Source organism: Sus scrofa, chromosome 9 (genome assembly GCF_054392235.1).
Source record: "Sus scrofa isolate SSC_HxYL_T2T_F1_AM1 chromosome 9, Sscrofa_HxYL_maternal_Yorkshire_Landrace_v2.0, whole genome shotgun sequence".
Classification (NCBI taxonomy): domain Eukaryota; kingdom Metazoa; phylum Chordata; class Mammalia; order Artiodactyla; family Suidae; genus Sus; species Sus scrofa.
The window spans coordinates 20,267,955-20,294,169 of record NC_139391.1 but is presented as its reverse complement, the minus strand read 5'-3'; the positions used below and the strand labels follow the sequence as shown (position 1 = coordinate 20,294,169).

The 26,215-nt window shown below is 41.8% G+C and overlaps 1 protein-coding gene across 19 annotated transcripts in view; it reads right to left on the bottom strand.

The window, feature by feature from the left end:
* Positions 1-26,215, bottom strand: part of CCDC81 (coiled-coil domain containing 81) — a 74,643-nt gene that overhangs the window by 33,135 nt on the left and 15,293 nt on the right. For 10 of the 19 annotated variants that reach the window (XR_014814839.1, XR_014814841.1, XR_014814843.1 and 7 more), the window contains 12 exons: positions 25,106-25,167; positions 22,580-22,736; positions 18,786-19,042; positions 15,673-15,752; positions 13,123-13,244; positions 11,575-11,689; positions 7,822-7,915; positions 7,253-7,399; positions 6,234-6,338; positions 5,411-5,583; positions 3,931-4,009; positions 3,491-3,711 (listed from right to left, as the gene is read on the bottom strand). Coding sequence is in view for 12 of the 19 variants with exons in the window: in XM_084975578.1 (XP_084831704.1) it covers positions 3,491-3,711; positions 3,931-4,009; positions 5,411-5,583; positions 6,234-6,338; positions 7,253-7,399; positions 7,822-7,915; positions 11,575-11,689; positions 13,123-13,244; positions 15,673-15,752; positions 18,786-19,042; positions 22,580-22,736; positions 25,106-25,167 (1,612 nt within the window). In the remaining 7 variants the exon portion in view is untranslated. Of the gene's footprint in view, positions 1-3,490; positions 3,712-3,930; positions 4,010-5,410; positions 5,584-6,233; positions 6,339-7,252; positions 7,400-7,821; positions 7,916-11,574; positions 11,690-13,122; positions 13,245-15,672; positions 15,753-18,785; positions 19,043-20,178; positions 20,965-22,579; positions 22,737-25,105; positions 25,168-26,215 lie in introns of those variants that run through there. The other 9 variants (XM_084975584.1, XM_084975585.1, XM_084975586.1 and 6 more) reach the window with 6 other exon arrangements.

Here is a 26,215-nt window from a genome sequence, read left to right as displayed (position 1 = left end):
GCAGCAGTCTCACTTTAGGAATTTACTCAATACAAACAAAAGAATCTTTGTGTGTGTGTGTATATACATGTGTGTATATACGTGTGTATATACATATGTTTATATATACTGTGTGTACATATGTATGTGCATACATACATGTGTATATATACATGTGTATATACACACATATGTAAACCTTATAGACACATATATACAGATATATATGTATATTGGTTATATATATTGCTTTTGTTTCATATATATACACGAAAAATGCTTAGTGTAATAGCAAAATTTCTAGAAGCACAGTGAATGTTCATCAGTGGTGCAAAAGTCAAACTATATAATCACACGGATTATAGATATTGTGCTGCTTTCAAATAATGAATTTCATATATATGTACTGACCTAAGTACAAATTAATGACATATTATTAGATTAAAGAAAGGTTGGGTATGCAGATCTAATATGTAGATCTCATAGGCCTCTTTTTAATTTATAAAAACAGAAGGAAAAATATATATTCATATAGTTTGACTATATTTGCAAAGAACAGGGGAAAGTGTAGAAGGCTAACCTTAACACTGACCACTTGGTTGGGGTGAGGGGGATTATTAGCCTTTTTAAAAATCTCTCCACTAACTGACTTATTTTAATGAGCACAAATTGATTTTTTAAGCATAAAAATTTAAAGAAAAAAAAGGCAAAACAAATAATACTTTAGCAGCCTTTCTGGATCACACGGATTAAATTATTCCCTCTGAAATAAAGTGATCATCTGTTTGCCACAGGAAAACCTAAAATCGCATTTTGAAATGGACCAGAGGGTAGGGAAGTTGGAAAAGAAAAGAAAAATAAGAGAATCTGGAACAATCAGTAAAAGATATAGAAACAGAAGACAAGGTTCTGATCCATACAGAAAAGGAGGTTTATGGTCAGAGCTCCAATGAAAGAGATAACCAAGTAAAGAGCACAGTTTGTATTTGTTCAGAGCTCTGCAGTTTCCAGAAACGCTCTCACATACATTGTCTCATTTAATCCTCAGTAAGGATAGCCAGGCAGGTGGGATTACCCTTATTTTTCATATGAGGAAAAAAGAGCTTAAAGACCCCATGTGTGATTTGATCAGGTCACAGAGCTTGAAAGTGACAAAGTTTAAACCCTCCTAACTGCAAGTTCAGGAGAGCAACCAGAGAAGCCAAGGAGCAAAGCAGGAAGCTGCAATAATCTCTGCAACAAATGCAGAGGGTTCCAGACCCAGATGCGGCAGCGAGCAGGGAGCAGCAGAGCCACTGAAGCACAAGGGGCAGCTGCTTGCTATGAAACAGAAGCTCCTTATAAGAACTAATGTCTTTGACTCAACCACCCTGGGGGTAGATGCCAGTATTCTCCCTAATAAGACAACCAATGCCCTTTGGGGTCTATAACCTACCCAGCACCACACAACTAGTAAAATGGCAGAACCACGTATCAATCAGAATGGAGACTGGAAGTGGTCTTGGAGACCCCAGGTATTCATCCATTAGGTGAAAGGTCACGGAGAGGTGGGGTGGGGATCCCAGGGAGGAGCTGGAGCAGCTTGGGCAGCAGAGGTGCCTTTGTGGGGCTTGGGGCAACAGCTATTTATCAAGAAGTGTGGAAATATTTCAGTATTGTAGCAAATAGTGTAGACATACAAGTATACATTGCCCTGAGCAGATGCAAGACTCGGTCCCACATCTGCTGACTCCAAAAGCCATGTTTTTTACTCTCACCTCTTTCTACCCCAACTAACTCCACCCTTATCACAATATCCTCCCATCATCACCTAACTATCCGACAGATTCATGTCTGAGCCTACTTGGTATAGAACATGACAGATCTTTGCACCATCCTACTGACCATTTATAAAATTTTAATAACTTTTTTTTCTTTTCATAAATACAACTGCCTTCTGTTTGTTTGTTTGTTTGTTTGGCTGCACACAGCATGTGGAAGTTCCTAGGCCAGGGACTGAACCCTGTAACCAGGGCCGCAGTAGTGGCAATGCTGGATCCTTAACCCTCTGCACCACCAGGGAGCTCTTACAAGTGCCTTCTTAAAAGAGGAGATTCCTTTGATGAGAAGCCCTCTGGGAACTCCTAAGCACTTTGATTGGTATTACAGTTCTAATAATCAATGATCTGAGAATTGCTGAATATCTGCGAAGAAGAAACTGGCAATCTGGATGGAGGAAGGAGAGTAGGAAACATGGGAAATGCGAAGACAAGGAGCCAGGGAGTTGTTACGAGGCTGAGGGCTGTTCAGGACTTTTCAAAAGTCCCCACTGGGGTAACCAATTAGGCACTTAAAAAAAAAAAACTGGGTGTCTGATGTTTGAATTGAAAGGTATTTGCCTTGATACAGCATAAAGCCCTCCTCTGCCTATCCCTGTACCAGCAACGGTTGGCACAGCTCACATTCTCTGAAGAAGGGATTTAGTGCTGGTTGGGAAAGGGCTTGAGTTTCATGCTGTGTCCACTTGAGCAGGACAGCATGTTTGAGGCTCATATTGTATTTCCAATGGACAGTGCTGCTGTGGACAACCCCTTTCAGACAGTGTCCCGTAAAGGGAAAGAAAACTATGGAAATGTACCTAGAGGGAGAAGTTGTATCAAGAGAGTTTATTTGTAACGTATGTTTCCCAAAGGCGAAAGAGGGTAGAGGAGGGATAAATTAAGAGTTTAGGGTTAGCAGATACAAACTACTATATATGAAACAGATGAAAAACAGTTTCCGTCGTGGCTCAGCAGAAATGAATCTGACTAGTATCCACGAGGACACAGGTTTGATCCCTGGCCTCACTCAGTGGATTAAGAATCCAGTGTTGCCCTGAGCTGTGGTGGAGGTTGCAGATGCGGCTCGGATCTGGTGTGGCTGTGGCTGTGGTGCAGGCTGGCAGCTACAGCTCTGATTTGACCCCTAGCCTGGGAACCTCTATATGCCACAGATGGAGCCCTTAAAAAAAAAAGGATAAACAAGAACTATATTCAGTACTTGTAATAAACCATAGTGGAAAAGAATATTAAAACTTAGATATTCATGGCAGGTTTTCTAACAGCATGCATACTTTGAGATCTATGGAGACCTTATAAAATTCCCCCCACAACTGATTCCTGTTCACAGATTCCAAATCCAAACAAACGATAATAAAGACCATAAATAATTTTTTAAAAATTAGAGAAGTAATGCATTTGGGATTAATTATTGCTTACACTTACATTATATGTATGTATAAATATGCTTATACAAACATGTACACATAATAGTCTAAAAAAGAGTTGTTTTTAAGAACTTTTTTCATAGAATTGTAGGGATGGAATGTGAAGAAGCATATAATAAGCTTAGAACAATATTTTCCACATAGTAACTCCTCAGTGTGTTCACTATTATTATTGCTTCTCTAATGATGTATGGGGGAGGGAAGGAGCGAGGAGAGGGAAGGGGAGGAAAAGAGGAGGAGGAAGAGGAAAGATGCAGGCTGTCTTACTCTTTGTGTGTCCTCTGAAGCATCAACAAGTCCCGCTTTTGGTCCACCAGCTGGTGCAGGATGGCTTTCCTCTTGTGGTTAGCAGCTGCCTCCAGCTGGTGCTTCAGGCAATTCTGTTCTCGCTTTCGCCTTTCCATCATCAGCTCACCCTCATTCTTCCCAAAGATGGGCTCAGAAGAGTCTGGCTCAAACATGGGCAGCTGGGGGTATCTGTTCTTTATCTGAAGCAGGGACACACATAATGCAGGTCATAATTATACCAGGGAATAGACTATGCACAAGGCTGTGACAGAGCAAAAACCAGTAACTCGGAGGAAGGAACAGGGCCTCAAAAACCACCAAATAGGTAATACAGAAGGGTATTCGTAACACTACAGGATTTATACATTCTTTTAGAATTACAGCACTACAAATTTTTAAAGTAATAATTATCCCTTTACCTGTGCATCCAAAGCTCTCTTGTAACACTGTGTTTCTTCCATCTTATCTTTTATATATTTGGCTCTTTGTGCAGCAAGTCTGACAGTCAAGAATGAGAAAAGGTGGGGGCACAGTTTGTTACAGGGTCTTCAGTGATACAGATTAACATCAACAAAACATGTTTGGTAAGTATTAATAGGGATAAGAGCCTGGTAAGCAAAAAGTGGTATTTCCTTCTAGGAACTTTCATTTTAAGAAGAGAGTGATTCAAATCCATAGGCTAATGGACAATGTGTTGGACATGGACAGACAGGCAGGTATAAGCAAATGACCATACTGGCCAAATGCACCACTATTAACACAGGCACCCCTCCTCCCCCATCATTCACAGCACCCCCCCACACCCAGGGCCCCCATGCTTTAAAAAAAAATCTAGAAAGGAAAGCAGGAAGTATCTATTCATTCTATAAAGTAGTTCATCGTAAGCTTCCTTTTTCAGAAAAGTGATCTTTCCTGTTATAAAATGATTATAGGACTTCCCACTGTGGCACAACGGGATCGGTGGCTTCTTGGGAGCACTGGGACACAGGTTCGATCCCTGGCCTGGCACAGTGGGTTAAGGATCTGGCATTGCTCAGGTCTGATCCCTGGCAGGGGAACTCTATATGCTGTGGGGCAGCCAAAAAAGAAAAAAAGAATGAATCTATTATATGCAACCTCCACATGACATAAAGTGTGTATAATGGAACATATGCATTTTATAGAAACTTAATGTTTTGGTCACAGAAAGCAGCTGCTTGCTTGTTTTAGGAGCCTCTCTCACACCACAGTGGCCTCCTTAATTGCTCTCCTGACCTCCGCAGTGGAAGTGTGGCCCCTGCAGGCACGTTTGAACTCTGTGGCCCTGACCCATCCCAAGCCTCAGATGACCCAAGCAGCACCAATCAGATTCTCTTTCCTGAAAATTTGGAATGGAGACTGAAATTCAGCAGTTGAGCTGGAAGAAAGACCATGTGAGTTAAGAAGCTGTGGGTGTGAGCAGTTGGAAAGCTTTTTTTTTACACGCGTTTTAGTCCCTGGTTCCACTGCACCTGGGTCCTCCATATATTCCTGCCCTCAGGTGCCAAGGGACAACTCTTCATATTTATTATAAAACTCAGCTTTGCCTTGAAGTCACCTGAAAATAGCTGGGAATAAATCCTCTTTAAGATACGTCCCTTCCTCCATCTCCCAGGATTAGTGACCACAAAACAATACAAAATGATACCCTGTAATTAAAGTTATTATAAACTAGCAATCATTGCTGTGATCATAATTATGATAGTACCGGCTTCTTCATCTTTCTAATGAAGTTCCATACTAACTGCTAGCTGGGTTAGTTTGCTCAGTTGGTTACAGGTGTGCTAATGAAACTACCAATGCTGATTTGGTCCCACATGGAAATTAGTGTCACATAACCATTCTGAATTCATGCTTCAGGGCATGTCTGGCTAGACTCACTCCTCTGTGAGCTGCACTTGTTCCAGGCGATCCATCAACTCTCTGTTCTGTCTCTGCTTTATATCCTTTCCCCGTCTGCAATCCACTTGTTTTAGGAGACTTTGGGAATATGCCTCTTGCTTAAAAGCATTAATCTCAGGACTGAGTGGCCGTTTATCAAACAGGAAGGATTTCTAGAATGAAAGAGAAGCATCTCATTTGTTCTCAGTAATAAAAAGCAACAAAGAATAATCATTCGAAAGACTAAAATCAATCAGAAAGTATTGATTCAGTTATAATATGTGCCCAGTTCTCAACACATTGACCAGCGAGTGACCCACAGGATAATATGAGTGCGCTCAAGGATGAATCTGAACTGAACTGACCAAAGGCCCATCGCTGAGAGATGGAATAATCCTAGTACTTACAACACACACACTGAAAGGAGGAGGACTTCTGAGTGAGTCCAGAGCATGAGCAAGGACTGCAAGGAAGTGGAAGACAGAGAACTGAACATCTACTCTGGGCCTGGCCATTCTAGGCACTGGGAACCCATCAGTGATGGAGAACAGAGATCCCCAGAGAGCCCTGCTCTCACTGAGGCTGCATGCTGGTGCAGGAGATGGGCGGCCAATGAGCAAACAACACAGAGATGATATAAGTGCTATGAAGCCCTCACAGTGAGTGACTGGGTCGGATCAGGCTAAATTGGCTTAGGAAAGGCTTTTATTAGGAAGCTCCAACCTTCACAACCCTCTTTTTACCTCTCCCACATTACAGAGAGTAGATCCGAATGCTCACAAATAGGGCAGGTATCAGCAATAGAAATTTTGAAAAGACTTACATAAAATTCAGGTTTCTCATTCTTGTGGATTCTTATAGCTTCAGCAACTCCAAGATTATAAGCAGCATTTTTTTGATTCTGTTCCCTACTAGCCAGACTTCTCATCTTTAAAAAAAAAAATAATCACATATTGGAAGAAAGCCTTTCAAAAATTTAATTCTGCTACATTAAAATAATCCAGCCAAGGTAGCAACTTGCCTTTTGGAGGCAGTGGTACTTTCTGATGTGTCCATAGATTTTCTTTTTTTTAAGTAGGCTGGGAAAGTGTTTTTGTTTCCTTTCTTGGGCTCTAGGTACTACCTCTCCAGGAAGGGAAGGTTTCATGAGTGGTTACCTATGATATCACCAGTGCAGGAAAGGGCAGTAGGATGAGTTATTGGAGATGACAGAAATCTGCATAAAGCAGAGGTGAAGGTGCCATTCCATCTTTCTCAAAAAGGTCATAAATTTCAAGGGCAAAGCCTTGGCTGGGATTATATCTCAATCAAAAATAAAGCTGTATTTTGGGGAGTTACCACCGTGGCTCAATGGAAACAAATCCAACTAGTATCCATGAGGATGTGAGTTCAACCCTGGCCTCGATCAGTGGGTTAAAGATCCAGTGTTGCCGTGAGCTGTGGTGTAGGTCGAGGACAAGGCTCTGATCCTGTGTTGCTGTGGCTGTGGCGTAGACTGGCAGGTGTAGCTCCAATTCAATCCCTAGCCTGGGAAACTCCATAGGCCGCAAATGCAGCCCTGAAAAGCAAAAGCAAAAAAAAAAAAAAAAAAAAAAAGCCATATAATCCAGGAATTCCACCTTTACACGGTAGTCCTTGGGGTGGGAGGTGGGGGGAATCAGTGACTCATGCAAACATCAGCTGCATGGATATTCCTCCCAGGGTTCTTTACTATTAGTGGAAACTTGGATTCCACTTGAGTTTTAGTTTATCTAGCAGTAAATAAGTTACAATACAGACATGTGATGGAATTTTTGAATGCTGTCCCACGTTAAACACTCCTTAACCAAGGCGCTGACCTACCTGCTCTTTAAAGAGAGCCTCCTGGTCTTTCAGCATTTGGTACTGCTGTATGAGCCGCTCATCCTCCACCTCCTTCCTCCGCCTCTCCTCACTGCAGTACAGTGGAGTATTCCGCTGGGCTCGTTGCAAGCATACATAACACATTTCCTGTAACACCAAGTTTTAAGTCAAATTGATTTTTACCTTTTACTTTTGCCCTCATGATCCCTTCCCAAGCTCTCCAAAGGCTAGGTGTATCAAGAGGTATATGTCATAAAAGGATGTATAGATGATAGGAGCCAAATGAGATTTTTCAGAGGGGGCCCCAAAAATGTGCAAGAGGATTCACTAAACTCTTGCTTGGACAAATGGTTTATAGTAATTGAAAATTAGAAAGAGCTTTCTCAACCCTATTTCTGTTAGCTTGTAGATTTGGACTGGTGGACTGATCACACAGTCCACTTATGAGTCCTGAGTACTTGAGTCATATGCATATAGTAAAGAAATAGAGCAATTCCCAGAATTCTCATTGAGCAACAGAAGTCAGAGAAACATTCTGACTGGGTTATGTTTGTTTGAAGACACTGTACCTGTCCTGCCCTATTATGATCCTGGCAAGAAAGGGCTGGAGACATTTGAGGCTTCATTTCATTGTCATTTTTCACACCACCTGGAAATGATAGGCTATGAAAGCAATGTAACATTAATTAATGTTAATATGGGCTGCTATCAATGATCAGTTATCAATGATTATTTTATTTTATTTTGTCTTTTCTAGGGCCGCACCCACGGCATATGGAGGTTCCCAGGCTAGGGGTCTAATCAGAGCCGTAGCCACCAGCCTACGCCAGAGCCACATCAACGCGGGATCCGAGCCACATCTGCGACCTACAGCACAGCTCATGGCATCACTGGATCCTAAACCCAATGAGTGAGGCCAGGGATCGAACCCACAACCTCATGGTTCCTAGTCGGATTCGTTAACTGCTGAGCCATGACAGGAACTCCCATCAATGATAATTTTAGAAGCAAATATAAACATAGTAAAATGAAAAATATCTCTGTGGTTTTCTTTAAAACATCTACATGTACAGAGGTTAATAATGTAGGCTTTGTGTCAGATAAACCTAGGTTGAATCCCGGCTTTCTGTATTAAAAGCTGACTGGCAATAGACAAGCTGGATAATCTTACATATTTGGTAGTCTCAGGTACCAATGTGGTGAAATTGGGATAAAAATCTATTCATTCTACAGAGATGTACTATGTACTTACTATGTACACTGCTCTAAGCATGAGAGATGCCGTGAAGAACAAAACATACATACGGAAAAAGCTCTATTCTCATGGAATTAACATGTTGGCAGGGACAGACAGCCAATAGAGAAGATAAATGAGTGAATTTTATGGTCTGTTTGATGGCAGTATATGCCATACAATGTTGGAAGAATGAAGTTAATCATGAACAGAATGGCCCTGGGACGTTCTGACCAAAAGGTGAAATTTGAGCAAATACCCGCAAGGAAGTAAAGGGATTACAATAATCAGATATCTGATGGAAAGAATCAGGCAGTGCAAAATCCTAGAAGTGGGAGCATGCTGTGTTCAGTGAACATGGCAAGAGATGAGTTAGTGAGTGAAAGTAGGAGAGATCAGAAATTAGGCAGGATCTTGAAGGCAATAGTAAAGACTTTAGCTTTCACTTTGGGTGAAAATGGGAAGCCATTGGAGGGTAGAGTGTCCAGTACTAGTGATAGGGATGGAGTAGGCACAGGTGCTTCTAGAAGTCCCAGTGAGGGACCATAGATAAAGAGGGAAACTTAGGGGACTGTGGGAGATCACTGTAGGTTAATACATGCTCAAGAAGGCCATCAGCACAAGGCAGACTTGCTTGACAAGTGAAGGTGTGAGAATTGCCTCAGCTTTTTGGGTGGGGGATGGGATGAGGCCTGCATTGAGATTCAGACCAAGTTCAGGAGTTTGAGGACCGCCCTTCTGCTGATCTGAATACACACCCCACCAACGAGGAGCTACTACTTCCAGAAAGGAAGAGGTGGTCTTTTCTGACCCCCACTCCCCTTGGAAGATAAAACTGTAGCTCAGTTTTGTTTAAAATGTATGTATATTTCAGGAGTTCCCGTTGTGGCGCAGTGGTTGACGAATCCGACTAGGAACCATGAGGTTGCGGGTTCGGTCCCTGCCCTTGCTCAGTAGGTTAATGATCCGGCGTTGCCGTGAGCTGTGGTGTAGGCTGCAGACGCGGCTCGGATCCCGCATTGCTGTGGCTCTGGCGTAGGCCGGTGGCTACAGCTCCGATTCAACCCCTAGCCTGGGAACCTCCATATGCGGCGGGAGCGGCCCAAGAAATAGCAACAACAACAAAAGACAAAAGACAAAAAAAATAAATAAATAAATAAAATAAAATAAAATGTATGTATATTTCAAGTACATATATATATATGTGTGTGTGTGTGCGTGTGTGTATAATATGCATTGAAATGAAGACTATATGCCATAATGTTAACAGAACGTTTCCTCTATTTAGTAGGGTTATGGATGACTTTTTTGCATCTCTTGCTTATCTCATTTCTTTTAAAATTTCTGTGACAAACATGTATTACTTTAGCAATCAGAAGAAAAAAAACATTGGTCAACTTCTATAGGAAACATTTACTAGGGCTTTCTGATAATCACTCCCCCCTCTTGGGAGCCTCTGTACTTTCTTTTTTTTTTTTTTTTTTTTTTTTTTTTTTTGTCCCTTTGCTATTTCTTGGGCTGCTCCCGCGGCACACAGAGGTTCCCAGGCTAGGGGTCCAATCGGAGCTGCAGTCTCCGGCCTACACCAGAGCCACAGCAAGGCAACCGAGCCGCGTCTGCAACCCACACCACAGCCCACGGCAACACCGGATTGTCAACCCACTGAGCAAGCGCAGGGACCGAACCAGCAACCTCACGGTTCCCACTCAGATTCGTCAACCACTGCGCCACCACGGGAACTCCCCTCTGTACTTTCTTTTGCTATCTCCATCACGGGCATTATTTTTTTTTTTTTTTTATCATCATTCTCCTAAGACTATAAGTTTTGGAGTTTCCCGGTGATCTACTGGGTTAAAGATCCAACACTGTCACTGCTATGGCTCAGGTCACTGCTGTGGCGTGGTTTCCATCCCTGGCCCTGGAATTTCCACATGCTGTAGGTGTGGCCAAAAAAAAAAAAAGAAAAGGGGCCATAATTTTTATGAAAGTAAGTCTCTATGTCTTTTATGTCTCATAGCTCTGTAGCTTCAGAGTCTAGAATAGTGCCTGGTACACAGTAGTGCTAAATGTTTGTTGGATTGAACTAAATTCCAAGGTCCTAGCCATTTAATTCTCAGTTATCTTGCATAACAGTGAGATTATTCCAAAATAAGCATGGCTCGGGGGGCTTAGAATGGGACTTTGAATAGGACTTTAGGAATCCACGAAGCACCTAAATTGCACACATGACAGCTGCTAATTGTGACACCTTAATAAACTCAAAGTTGACAGCACAGGGCAAGACACATAGTAGATGCTCAAAAGATATTTGAGTGTGGTTCTGTGCTGAGGTCCTTTTTTTTTAGGGCTGCACTTATGGCATATGGAGGTTCCCAAGCTAGAGGTCTAATCAGAGCTACAGCTGCCAGCCTACGCCACAGGCCCAGCAACACCAGATCCAAGCCACGTCTGCAACCTACACCACACCTCACGGCAACACTGTATCCTTAACCCGATGAGACAGGCCAGGGATTGAAACCACATCCTCATGGATAACAGATGGATTCATTTCTGCTGAGCCATGACAGGAGCTCCCCTGCTCTGCGGTCTTAAAGAGCATCCTACACAAAGGGAGAAGGAGAAAAGAGAACTCTTTCGGCATAACAAGAAGACAGGGCCATCATAAATTGTAATACGGTCATTACCGATTGTGCCCTGCTCGTCTTCATTATCCCCATCACTTAGTATATAGAAGACAGCATCAAGAATACAGATGGGGAGTTCCCGCCGTGGCTCAGCAGGGAACAATCCTGACTAGGGTCCATGAGGATGTGGGTTTGACCCCTGCGCTCGTTCAGTGGGTTAAGGATCCAGTGCGGCTGTGGCTGTAGCATACATAGGCTGGCAGTCTGATTGGACCCCTAGCCTGGGAACTTCCTTATGCCACTGGTGTGGGCCTAAGAGGCAAGCAAAAAAAAAAAAAAAAAAAAAAAAAAAGAATATTGGATGAAGGAATGGATGAATGAATACTTATTTAAATTCCCTGCATCAAGACAGGACTTGGAAATACATTTAGTAAAGTGCAACAGAAAAAATGCCAATGTATTACCTTTCAAGGTTCATATTCTTCCCATTCTGCTCCAATTTGTTTGGCAAACTGAGGTTTGTTGCCTTGGCAGGTGAGACAGCTTGTCTATCTTGAGTTACCTTGGGTGATAAGATCTCTGTGGGATGAATGAAAGTGAGTTTCCTTACAACTCTCAATAGGTGTTTTGTACCTGATACCGATTTTTAAAACTCATAACTTTACTAGGAAAAAATTTCATGTAAGGTACACTTTCTTATCTTTAAATTACTGTCCCTTATCCTAGGGTGGTTAAAGTATGTATTTTTGCTGTATACTCTGCAAAGCTCTGGCTGGGCAGTTTACAAAATGCAAAAAGGCAATTTTCTGACCTTAAAGATTTTTCAGTAAATATAGTTCAGGAGGAAAAATAAGATGTAAAAAGAAAACATAAAACCTCTTATTTATGGAGGTCTTACAACCTGCCAACAGTACTAAGTGTTTTACCCACATTATAAATAGCAACTTAGGACAATTACGCTGAATGTCTAAATCCCGAATGAATGGTGCCATCTTTAACGGTCTGACATGTTCAGAGAAGAGAGGAGTCACTTCAGAATCCAGTGAGGAGTGTTCATGGAGGAGGTGAGATGTGAAAAGGGTGCTGAGAAGGGAGTAGGATTGGGACAGACTGAGAAAAGGAAGGGCAATCCAGGCGAGAGGAAAGGAGTGAGCGAAACATGGAGTTGAGCAAGGGCAAGGCACATTAGTAGAAGAGTATGAATAGACAATTTTGCTCAAAGAGTCTGTAGGGAACAGCAATGAATGAAAGCATGTGAATATTAGACTAAAAGTTTGTATGTTACCCCAGGGGCCACATGTCACAGAACAAATATTCATAAGACAGAGTTTACCCACTGACATGTTTTCTTTGGCCTAGTTAGTATTTTTTTGTTTCAATGTCAATTGTTTCAATGTCAATTATCACTATCTAACAATCAATAGATTTCACATATCAGAAAATTTGATACCCAAATCAATAATCTGCTAGAGGAAGAAGCCTCAAAGGGTAGTCTGGCAACCCCTGAGGATCCCTGGGACCCTTTCAAAAAGTCTTTGAAGTCCTAGGATTCTCTTTACATGCTTCAATCAAACCAACATATCATGACAGATTATATGAAGTAGATATGAGACTCCACTATCTTCTATAATGCCAGGTACCAAAGATGTAAAACTACCACTCTTCATTTTTCATAAAAATTATTATTTATGCTAACATAATGTGACATCCCATCATATGACATCCAGCCCAGTTCATACATTTATGTTACCTGCCTGGACCCTACAGAGAACTGAGTTTTGACCCCTTTCAGCAGTGGGGAGCCAGCAAAGAGATCAGAGTCTAAAAGCCGGAGAGTCATAAAATGGTAAAAGTTAAGATATGAGATTCCAGGAGTAGATGTTTGTTAGAAGTATACAGTGATTATTCATGAAATTAACTTTATTTATTTTGGCCAAAGGAGTTCCTAAGCAATATGGGTTGGCTCATAAGGAGTAAAGAAAGACAGATTATACCCAGAAACCATGACCTACCTGGGATGCCTTCTTCCTTGTCTGGCTGGTCTTTTAACTTGTTACTTTTTTGTGTACTCTTTCGATCTTCTTCTACAATGGTTTCCATAAGTGGTTTGTTCTCCATTTCCTTGAACTCAACCCTAGGAATAAAGCAAGATATTTGTCCATAGTGACTGTGTAAACTCTCAATTCTGAGAAGGAACCAAGCTAGCTCCCTGATTCCAAATGAAATAAGCCTACTTCTCTCAAGGGGGTAAGTGTTTTTATTTGCTGAGTACAAAACATGGGCTCATTCTCTCTGGGGCTAAGTCTGAGAGCTGACCAAGACCTTGCCCCTCTATGCTGAGGGCCCAAAAGCAGCTCTTTTAAAAATTGCTTTCCAGGCCTGGATTTAAGTTTTGTTTTTTATTTCAGTTTCAATGTGTCTTTTCTAGTTCTGTAACCAGATACCATAGGCCTGATACAATAAAAGGTGGTTTTCGATAGCCTGAAAGCAAGGATTCATAGCCTAGTAGGCAGAAATATCCACTCCTCTCCTCCCTCTTTCTCCTCCACACTTCTCCCTCCTCTCCCCCGGCAAACACGAGGGACTTGCAAAGGCAAGGGGGGAAGGGGTCTGTTCAGTTGGTGTGCACAGTTGTAGATTTTCTCAATCCCAGGTATGGAATGCTGGGTTAAAGTTCAGGAGGAGAGGTGGTACTTATAGTAAACTCAGGGACCAAATGTCACATAAACAAAACACCTACAATTGTTTTGAGTATTTGAGTCCTCATGTCTATTTTCAGGCTAACTGACAGGAGCCCCTCTCTCTGTTCCTTAATTAATTGTGATTATTTCCTTCCTGGAATGCCTAAGCTAAAATATGTCCAAGGAGACAACCGAATTTGCCTTCCAAAATACAATCAAAATTATATATATATATATATTTTTTTCTTCTTCTTCTTTTTAGGGCTGCACCCACAGCATATGGAGGTTCCCAGGCAAGGGGTCGAATTGGAGCTACAGCTGTCAACCTACGCCACAGCCACAGCAATGCCAGATCCGAGCTGCGTCTGTGACGTACACCACAGCCCATGGCAATGCTGGATCCTTAACCCACTGAGCGAGCCCAGGGATTGAACCCAAAATCTCATGGTTACTACTTGGATTCATTTCCACTGTGCCACAATGGGAACTCCAATAAAATTATTCTGAATGCACTATTTTTAATGAGTAAAGCAACATGCTGCAATGGAAACAACACTGGAAGAGTCAGGAGCCATGGTTTACTTTCCAGCTTGACCCCTCAGTTGCGTAGCCATTTCATCTGCAAGATGAGAGGCTTGGACTAACTAACCTCTGAGGTTTATTCTCCCCCTTCACACTGATTTTGCTGAGGTAGATATCATACAGTCTTTCCAGGAGGGAGTTGTTCCAAACCAACAAACACAACAGGATATCACGCAGTCAAAAACCATGAGAAAATAATACTCTGGGAAGCTGGTTATTATTCTCCAAACTTCCTTTACCCAAAATGTGTAGTAGTTAATGGTATAGCAATTAAGATAAAAAACATAAGTAAGAGCTCATAATGATAAGTAATGACCAAACTGGAAATAAAACCCAGGTCTCCTGATTCCTATTCCTGTGCTTTTAATACTGCTACCTGTCACTTCACCTGTTAAAAAAAAAGAGAGAATTAAGATTACAATTAATTTTGCTCCTCTGTAAAAATGGATAAAATTATAATATGTCTCTCAAATGGTTGTAGTAAAGATTAAACACAAGACTGTTGAGAAAGTGCTTAACAATACCTGGCATCTGGTAAGTGCTCTATAGACAATATCTATCATTATTATTATTGTTATAATTATCACTATTATAATCATTTCAGCAGAAGCCGCCGGTAAGGCCCACTGTGCTCTTGGGGTGAGGCTGTACCTTGTCTTTCTAGCCCCTTCAGCAGCCCCTTTCTAGCTCCCTCAGACAGGAGGGAGTCTAGACTGAAGGACAAGGAAGAAGCCAGGTCAGGGGAAGGGAAAGAAAAGCCCAGCAGGCGAGACAAATTTTAGTAATACTGCAAGGACTAATTCTGGTGGGAGGTGGTATGAGAATGTCCAAGGAAATAAGAGTCACTTAAAAAAGGAATATCCTCGCGAGTGTCCATCAAGGCAAAGTGAAAACAAATCCGACTAGGAAACATGAGGTTGCAGGTTCGATCCCTGGCCTCGCTCAGTGGGTTAAGGATCCAGCATTGCCATGGGCTGTGGTGTAGGTCACAGACGTGGCTCAGATCTGGCATTGCTGTGGCTCTGGTGTAGGTCAGCAGCTATAGCTCTGATTCATCCCCAGCCTGGGAACCTCCTTATGTTGTGAGTGTGGCCCTAAAAGCGAAAAAAAAAAGGAATATCCTCAGTTCCTGTTGTTTTTTAACTTAACTCAGAAAGTGTGTGCAGTAAACCCTTCTTTGCTGGAACACAGAGAGAGAGAATGCACTAGAAGAAACATGAGCCAGAAAAGGGTGTTAAACACTGTCCAGTCCCATCAATGGGTCAGCAAGGCTTGCTGTGCCTAGAGGAAAGCACTGACCTTGGAAATGCAAGCACGCTGTTGGGCCGCTTCCCCAAGGTCTCTCTGCTAGACAACACTGAGTCCACTGTGCCAGGCCTCTGGGAACAGGGACAGAGAAGGGTTACATTTGGGCTGTGGTCCAGGACACAGACAAATCAAAGCCACAGGCTGCTCAGAGGCCTCAGACCACCATGACACTCGCTATTGTTATTTTTGTTTAGTGCGTAAAATCCAGTGAGGAACGATCTCATTTATCAGCCACCCAGTGTGGTCACATACCAGTTCCACTGATACTGCCTTTTCTCCAACCATCTCCTCCTTGGAAACTGCCTTCAGAGGTAACAGCTTCTTCTAGACAACTTTAAGAGGAGAGCCGACTTACTGAAACTATCAGGAAAATGGGGAAGCTGGGTAATTCCTCCTCTTAAATAACTCTAAAACTGGGTAATTAAGAGAAGGGCTGTGGAGTCAGGTGTACTCATGTTTAAATCCCCACACTGCTCACAGCTCCATAGCCTTAGACCATAGGTATGTGGGCATAATAATAGGATCAAATTCATAGGATTTTTATGAGGTACTGTATATAAGTGGCTAGCATATAATAAGCACTCCACAAATAGTGGCTATGATAATTATCATATGTAATAATATTATATAAATTATTGTATAATGTTATTTATAAAATATAACATCCCATACAACACAAATATTATAATATATCATTATTAAATTATACTAGTATAGAATAATATATACAATTATTCTTTTTGGATTAATGACATGGTTTACAAAGGGCTCTGAAGGGGATTCCAAAGATAGAGGTTTTAAAAATATTTTGAGCAAGAGCAGCATCACTGAAATTAGCACAGAGCTTCCCCAGAGAACTCTTCTGCAGGACAGCACTCAGGTTTATGTTATGGAATATTTAGGGGAAAAACAGTCACTCTCACAACTTTACAGCCATTTCCCAAAATGTGTTTTATAGACGTGAATGAACACTGGCTTAAGCTAAAGTTCCATGATTAAATACATTCAGGCATTAAAGCAGCTTCTTCCCAGCCAGACTGCTCAGTTTTCATGTCCATGTGCCTTTTGCCTCTGTCCACGAGGCTCCTATACAGCAGTTCTCCACCTCTTGAAGCATATAATATCCCTCAAGACTGATTCTTTTGGAAAATGTGCCTTAAAAGTACATCTTAGAGGGCAGCGGGCTAATAAAAACATTATCCTTTCTTTAAAACACATATTGAAGCTTAGAAAGTTCTGTAGAATCTCTGTGGGTGAAAGATGAAGCAGCACTTTAGCCTTGCTTCTGTTTGCAGATCTTGCCTGTGATTTATGAAAAAGAAAGGGTGTTACCTGTGCGTGTGTTTGTACTTTCCACACACAAGGTTGGTAGCTGCCTTAGCAATCCTATATGAAGCCAGAGTGTGGAGAAAACACCAAGAGCCTTACTAGGCCCAAATCTGTCTCCTAAATCCCTATCCCAGAGCACCATGAAAGGAAAAATTAGAGGGTAGAATTAGACCATGTTTATAACCTTTTATTTTATAGCTTTTCCTTTTTTTTTTTTTTGGTCTTTTTCTAGGGCCACACCCAAGGCATTTGGAGGTTCCCAGGCTAGGGGTCTAATCGGAGCTGTGGCCGCCAGCCTACGCCAGAGCCACAGCAACGCCACATCCAAGCCGAGTCTGTGACCAACACCACAGCTCACAGCAACACCGGATCCTTAACCCACTGAGTAAGGCCAGGGATCCAATCCGCAACTGCATGGTTCCTCACGGATTCGTGAGCCACAACGGGAACTCCAGCTTTTCCATTTAAAATCAGGCTTTTGTTCTATGGGACACAGGATTCTACAACATTCATGATAATCCAATTCATTCATACCAACTTCTTTCCTGCACTAAGATTCACTTAGTTCTGTTGATGGACTAGTTTGCTGCCTCCTTAAACTCTGCCCTGCCCAACCTAGCACAAAGTTCACCGCAGCTACTAAATGGTTAAGAGTGCTGGGTCAATTATGAAATTTCTTCTACAACATGGCAAACTGAAAGCTAATTTCCATGACTTTATTTTTCTGTAGACTTGCATTAAAATAAAATAGTGTAATCAGCACACACAACATAACTGGGAAGTCAGGGCTTGAATTCCAGTTCCATTGCTAAGCACCTTGAATTCAGTTTCCCACATAACCTCTCTGAGCTTCCATTGTTCTCATTTGTAAAATCAGGATAATAATGCTGGTTTTATAATGCTTTGAGACTCAAGTGAAGTAATATATGCGGGGAAAAAGTTTAAACTACAAAGCACTATAAAATGTTCAGAATTATAAGAGTTTCTATCACTATTTTTATTTTCCGGTTGGCATTGACTCAAAACCTAAAAATTCCTTATCTCTGGAGTTCCCGTCGTGGCGCAGTGGTTAACGAATCTGACTAGGAACCATGAGGTTGCGGGTTCGATCCCTGCCCTTGCTCAGTGGGTTAACGATCCGGCGTTGCCGTGAGCTGTGGTGTAGGTTGCAGTCGAGGCTCGGATCCCGCGTTGCTGTGGCTCTGGCGTAGGCAGGTGGCTACAGCTCCGATTCAACCCCTAGCCTGGGAACCTCCATATCCGAGGGAGCGGCCCAAGAAATAGCAACAACAACAACAACAACAACAACAACAAAAAAGACAAAAAAAAAAAATTCCTTATCTCCTCTAATTTTTTTGTCAAAGAGTTAATCATTTATAAACAAGCACTTCTTTGACTTGGGGTAACTGCCATTTAAACTTGAGTTTCTGGAGTTCCCATTGTGGCCCAGGGGAAACGAACCTGACTAGTATCCATGAAGATGTGGGTTTGATCCCTGGCCTCATTCAGTGGGTTAAGGATCTGGCATTGCCATGAGCCATGGTGTAGGTAGCAGATGCGGAGCGGATCTGGTGTTGCTGTGGCTGTGGTGTAGGCTGGCAGCTGCAGCTTCAATTTGACCCCTAACCTGGGAACTTCCATATGCCTCAGGTGTGGCCATTTAAAAAAATAAAAAAATTAAAACCTTAGTTTCTTTTTTTACAAGATGACACATTTACGGATGATTCAGAGCACCAATCAGGAAAGGGGTAAAGAGAAAGGAAACATTAATTTACGTTTGTTAGGGCTTTTGCCAAAGTCCCACTTCCATCCATTGTACAAAGGAAGTCCTTATAGAATCTCATCTTGACTTTGCCGTCTTTGATCACGAGGACCCCAATTCCTTTGAATGTAAACTCCACGTTTTGTTTGGTGGAAATGGATCGTGATAAAAAAAGCAATGTCTCCTTCACGCATCCTTCCACTACATCTCTGGTAAATGGACCCTCCAGAGATATCATGACAAAATTAAGTGGAACAACTGGGATGTCACCTAGAGGAGAAAGAGACAGTTGGGGTGAGAGAAGAGAAGTGGAAATTACCACAAGGACGTATCATATATACTCAGCAAATTATCATCTGATTCTCAATATTCAAAAATAGAACTCTCCACATAAAGCCTTTAGTTGTACCCTAGATATTAATCAATATAATTTTCACTAAAAAGTAGAATGATTTTGATCAAAGTAACAACAATTAGCTTTCTTAGCAACACTCCAGACAAATTTCTGATTTCCTCTTGGAGACATATTTCTAACTGTTTCTCTTCATCAGAGGGTTTTCTCAAGTTTTTGGTCTCCTTATATTTCAGGACATGCTCAACAATATTTGCCTCTCTCCTCCAGTTATCGCATCATTTCTAAATGATCATAAATCTCTGCAAACATAAAATGTTTTGAAAAGATAGTCCTCTCCACTAAGTGGGTCTTATCAGAGGGTATCAGACTGGATGGCCCGCAGAAAGCTGTTCCTCTCTGATGAGGCCATAGATGGCATTGCAGAGGAACAAGGTGTGACAGCAAGCACAGAGTCTATGCAACTAGAAGAGATGTAGGAGCTAGGCAAGGTCCGTAAGTCAGAAAAGGAGGAAAACAGGAAAGATGATCAAGATGATAAACAAGGTCCACAGATAGACCAGGGCAGAGAGAAGATAAGAGCATTCTAGGAGTTCCCATGTGGCTCAGCAGAAACAAACCTGACTAGTATCCATGAGGATGTGGGTTCCATCCCGGGCCTCCCTCAGTGGTTAAGGATCTGGCGTTGCCCATGAGCTGTGGTGTAGGTCACAGATGTGGCTTGGATCCCAAATTGCTATGGCTGTGGTGTACACCAGTGGCTACAGCTCCAATTCAACCCCTAGCCTGGGAACTGCCATATGCCTTGGGTGTGGCCCTAAAAAGAAAAGGAAAACAAACAAACAAACAAACAAACAAACCCAGAACATTCTAAACATTCATTCAGCAAACATTAATTTATAGCCTTTTCCATGTCTAATACTGCTGGATGATGTGAATTAACAGCTTTACAAGATACAAGCTTCCCTCTATCAGCCCCCAGTCTCCTGCACACTTGAATGGTGATTCTGCACATCTTCCTCTGGATTCCCCCTCCCATCTGCACAGAGCCTACCTGCCTTCCAGCCCATTCATGTCAGTAAGGACACTGTCATCTCCTGATGGACAAGCCAATGGATGTGCTGTAAATCTTACAACTTCTCTGTAACTTCTATGGGCTATGCCCCTTTTTTCTTAAGTCCATGGCACCATTCTCAGATCTCCAGTTTCCTCCTCCTTGGTCTCCTTTGCTGGTTTCTTCCTCTTCTACTTCTTATAAGATGGCATTTGTTTAACAGGATTTTATCTCTTCTTACTTTATATGCTCTCCAGGGCAAATTTATCCTAACCATGACCTCTAGTCTCCACCCTTCTGAGCTCTGAAATCACCTATAACTAAATATCCCGAAGGGAATCTCTAATACAACATGTCCAAAAGCAAACTCTGCCACCAGCACCTGGCTTTCCCTCTCATTCCCTGTGGCATGAATATCCATTTACTCTCCAAGAAATCTGATCACCCTAAATATCTTCCTTCCTCTTGCTGCCCACTGCTCTCCACTGGTAACCAAATCCCATCAGTTCCACATCTGAAATATCTCACGGATAGATTCCCTCATCTTCCCCCTGATGTCTACTGCCTTCATTCGGGCTTTTACATATTTTACCAAACTACTATAATTAAAAGAGCTACTACCTTCCTAACCTAAAAACTGGACCAGTACAGATAATTCCCTGCTCAAAATCTCTCAGGGGCTCTCAGTGTGCCTACAGGATGAATTCCAAAGTCCTTTTCAAACCAAATAAGGCTCCTTAGACTTTTACCCCTACCAACCTCTGACTTCCCTCTACTTGACTCCACAGTCAAATACCCTGGCCCCACACCTGCTATTCCCTTAACAGGCTTCACTCTTTCCCTTATACTCGAATTGTTCACACCGTTCCTGAAATAGTTTCCACAGCTTCTCTGCAGCAAAGTCCTGCCATCCTTTAAGACCTCCTGTCGTGTCATCCTCCTAAACCTCCTCAGGCCAAGTTAGGCAGCCTTCCCTCTGGGCTCCCCTGGCATTGATCCAGTCCTGATCAATGCTGCTTTATAGCGCTTAATCATGTTGCATCATTTGCTTATATATTTATCTCCTATGCTAGATTCTGAGCTCTTCAAAGCAAGGACCATGTCTTAATAATCTCTAAGAATCACTCTATAATACTTGATGAGTTACCTAATGATGAAGAATCATAACCCCAAAGATAAACTCTTTATTCTTATGAATGAATTCAATCATATCTATTTAATTCTGAAATTTCCTCGACCTGGTAAAAAATTAATTATAGATCTAAAGTACATTTTTGGACTACAGTACAAAATCCAAGATGCAAAATAAGCTCTACTCTAAGGCACAAATGTTTATACACAAAAAAAAAAGAAAGGAAAAAAAAAGAAAAGTTGACTTTCATTTGGTAGATTTTTGATGAATCAGGATATTACAATTCTCCAGTCGTAAAAGTCTAGGTAAAAATGGCTGAAAACTCCATCAAACTCATCATACAGAATATATGAATAATGAATTCTAAGGATAGTTTGTTGGTTTTTTTTTTTTTCTAATTTATCATTTTTTGGTGGAAAGTTACTCTGAAAATTAACTTTCAGGGAAGTCAACAGAAAGGAAACTCTGCCTTTTCACCTGCTGGTATCGGGGGTAGATATCTCTCTTCATCCAGATATGACTTTGCTATAGGAGAGGATGCTAAGGAAGGTCAAAAGGTCAGCAATTAGGAAGGAAGCACCCAAAGGCCTCTAAGTAACCAGGGCAGGTGTCACGAAGTCCACACATTAAAACTGGAACATAAGTGTCCTGCAGCAGTTGTCATGTCTGCTACCATATCTCTAGCACCTGGAACAGGTTTGACACATAGTTGGGCCTCAGTAAATATTTGTGGAAGGAAAGAAGAAGGGAGGGAAAAAGGAAGGGAAGGAAAGAAGGAAAATTTTAGGGAATTATAGAATTATTAACCTCCTCACAACTCTTAACTTTTAATAACTTACATGTAATTATTAACCTCCTCACAACTTTGAACTTTTAATAACTTACATGTAATGGAAACACAGTTGTCTTTTTACAGCTGATGCCAACTGTAATTCTTCCAACCAGTGATCCTAATTATAATTCTCTTCTTCATGACTTTTAATTTCTTAGGATCTGACATATGAGTAAAATCTGTACGACTTGGTGATGTGGCTTTGTATAAATTTGCCTTGATGTCACATCAGGTCTTAAGCTACTGAGGTCTAAAACGGCCTGTAGGAAGACTCTATATTATATTCTAACTTGACCCTCCCTCTGCCAAAGGCACCACCTGAAAAGAGAGCTCCTCAAATTAGAACCGAATAAAACAGCAACTGGCCAAGCTTTGCCCTTTCATTTTCATCCCCAGGCTAGCCACCTGGGAAAGTTTTAAAAATTAAATACATTTACCAGGAGTATATGCTTTGTTTTGTTTGAGTCCGTGGATCTGTACTAACTTCTCCGCCATGATAAACATGGGTCTCTGAATTAGAATAAATTTGTTGTTTCCCACCTCCAGTTTTTGTCTCATGAAAGTGAAAGTTCCCAGTCCTGGAATATGAACCCCCTGAAAAGAAAAAAGGGGAAAAAAAAAACAAGAGAATTCATTCTAGGAGTTGCCGTCGTGGCTCAGAGGTTAACGAATCTGACTAGGAACCATGAGGTTTCGGGTTCGATTCCTGGCCTTGCTCAGTGGGTTAAGGATCCAGCATTGCTGTGAGCTGTGGTGTGTGTTGCAGACACAGCTTAGATCCCGTGTTGCTGTAGCTGTGGCGTAGGCCGGCAGCTATAGCTCCGATTCGACCCTTAGCCTGGGAAACTCCATATGCCGCAGGAACGGCCCTAGAAAAGGCAAAAAGACAAAAAAAAAAAAAAAAAAAAAAGAGAGAGAAAGAGAGAATTCATTCTAAAAGTAAAGAAAAATAATCTTTAGGACTTTATCCCAAAAAACATGAAGAGAATTAAGCTTAGGCCTCAAAATTCAATGATGCCCATGATCTCTTATAGCCTTGGTATTTTACAATTCTAAATTTTCAAATGAAGTATTTTAAAAAAAGGTATAAAGTGTACTCAATCAATCCATGGTGCTTTTTTTTTTTTTTCCCCTCTCTTTTTTTTAAAGGCTGCACCCACAGCATATTTAAGTTCCTAGGCTAGGGACTAAATCCAAGCCACAGCTGCAGCAATGCAGAATCCTCAACCCACTTCACAGGTCGAACCTCTGCAGTGACCTGAGCTGCTGCAGTTGGATTCTTAACCCACTGTGTCACAGTGGGAACTCTTCCATGATTCTTTTCTGATTCCTCATCTCCATATTATTCAAAGGCTATGAGGACAAAGAAAACATGGAGTTCCCGTAGTGGCTCGTCAGAAACGAATTTGACTAGCATCCATGAGGAAGCAGGTCACAGATTTGACTCAGATCCTGTGTTGCTGTGGCTGTGCTGTAGGCTGGCAGCTGCATCTCCGATTAGACCCCTAGCCTGGGAACCTCCATATGCCCCAGGTGTGGCCATAAAAAAACAAAAAGGAAAAGAAAAAAGAAAACTTGTATGGATGCTTTTAATCTATATATTACTCTTGTCCTAAATTGTGTTGACATTTAATTTTTTTTTATTTATTTTTATTTTTGTCTTTTTGCCGTTTCTTGAGCTGCTCCTGCGGCATATGGAGTTTCCCAGGCTAGGGGTCTAACTGGAGCTGCAGCCGACAGCCTATGCCAGAGACCCAGCAATGCGAGATCTGAGCCTCATCTGTGACCTACACCACAGCTCACAGCAACGCCGGATCCTTAACCCATTGAGCAAGGCCAGGAATCGAACCCACAACCTCATGGTTCCTAATCGGATTTGTTAACCACTGAGCCACCATGGGAACTCCTGTGTTGACATTTTAAATTTCAATCATTTGCCATCAGAAGGAGAGATTTTAAGAAGTTGTGAGAGCCTCTACTTTCTCATTCTCTCTTTAGGTTTTATGTCCCTCTGTTTATGTCAGACAACCCAGCATCCATGTCACTTGCTGCAGTGTGGTGATCTTGGCTGCTGGGTAGAAGCACATTCTTTTGGCTCTCACAGTGGATCTCTGCCTGCCTAGAAATATCATACATCAAGAGTTACAAACTCAATGCCTACAGGAGCTAAAAAGAACACAAGGCAGGCATCAGGCCAGCAAAACAAATGTGACGGCTAAGGAGTGCATGCCCTATCTAAAGAGGAGAGCCCCTTGTCAGCTCCAGCCTAGTGTCACATGTAGGAATGGGAAATTGGCACCGTTAATCTGCTGACTTTTTAAGAAAAAAATACTAAACTTTATATAAACTCAATTTTAAGTGCTGACAACTAATTCAAATTATCAGACCAAACAAAATAGGTTTCAAAGATCAGTTCAGCTCAAGGACTGCCACATTGGGACCTCTGAGTATAAAAGCTTTACAACATCACAGCTCCCTCCAAACTCTCAAAATCTTTGTTCATTTCTATGGCAATCAAACTCAAGACTTGACGAGAGGAGACAGCCCAGCCCTGGATAAAGTTTCTCATTTTTGGCAAGTTGTGAGTCCAGTCCCTGATGCCTTCTTATATTTCAATTAAACTCCATTTCCTACAAGAGGCATTATATCCTCCTATAGCTACTCCAGGAACTATCTGATCATAAATGAGCAGAATTCACCTATTTCCTCTACACACACCTGATTCGTGATACACTTTCTATTATCAAAAGAACAGAGCTTAAAAATTCATTACCTGATGGTGAAATCCATGTTTGTTAAATCTACCCTCCCCAACCCCAAGTGTAAGCATCATAAAGATCACAAGACTGCAAATTAAACTGGGTGGCTCTAAAGTCTGCTCTCCTGCTCCCAGCAAAACTATATGAGACTAAGGAGGAAAGATTCTGTGACCTCCTACATTAAAATTAAAGTATAAATCCTACCTTGTGCAGGGATAGCTGCCGTTCCACAAATTCTGACACATTCCCCCAAATAGTAGAGACTTCTGAAATTCAAAGGAAACAAAAAATAGTTTATGAAAGCACCCCCGTGGTAGATCTTGGTGTTCATAAATAAAAATGTAAATATAAAATGCAGAAGAGGAGGAGGAGAAATTTCTGAAGAAAATCTTTCTAGCATAAAGGGAACTTTGTCACACCTCTTAGAATTAACCAAACATAATTTAGCCCTTTTCGGGGGGGTTGCTTTTTAGGGCCTTACCTATGGCATATGGAAGTTGCCAGACCAGCGGTCAAATCCAAGCTACAGCTGCTTACCTACACCACAGGCATAGCAATGCAAGATCCAAGCCGTATCTGTGACCTACATCACAGCTCACGGCAACATCGGATCCTTAACTCACTGAGCAAGACCCAGAATTGAATCTGCGTCCTCATGGATGCTAATCTGGTTCTTAACCTGCTGAGCCACAACAGGATCTCCAATCTTGCCTTTTCTTAAGGACCCATTCAGTAAGCCTCTAAGGGTCTATTCTGTGCCATCTGTGGTATTTACCAGGTTGCCATTTCAGACACAGATGCAGTTGGGACAAAAACCAACTCTTTGCCCATTTTAGAAACTGCTTGATTTATGGATACAGTGTGTTAACATGAACACTCATTCTCACGCCATTCTCTAACACAGGAGGAAGGCCGAGAGCCACTAGGGCATGGAAGGCTGGTGTCTGCACACTAACTGTCTCTGTACTTCTAGTGTTGCTAAATTCTTGACTCCGATTTTCAATCTCATTTGTCACTGTTGAACTGCAGCTGTCACTTCTCTGTGCTGCTAGTGCTCTGTAGGCTCCCAGCCCAGTCCTAATTCACTTCTTCTGATCTGCTGTGCTCTTGATTTCCACAAATATACTAATACTATGTCTAAAATAGTATCTTTTAAAAACAGACCCTTGGACAAGGGGCCCAAGGGGCTTTACACTGAATCAGCATGGACTTTGCACTGTTTTGAATGATCAGAGGGAGGCCTTCTATGTTTATTTTCTTGCCCTGAGCTGCCACACTCCCCCAAAAAAATGTGGTAGAAAAATGTGTAGTTGC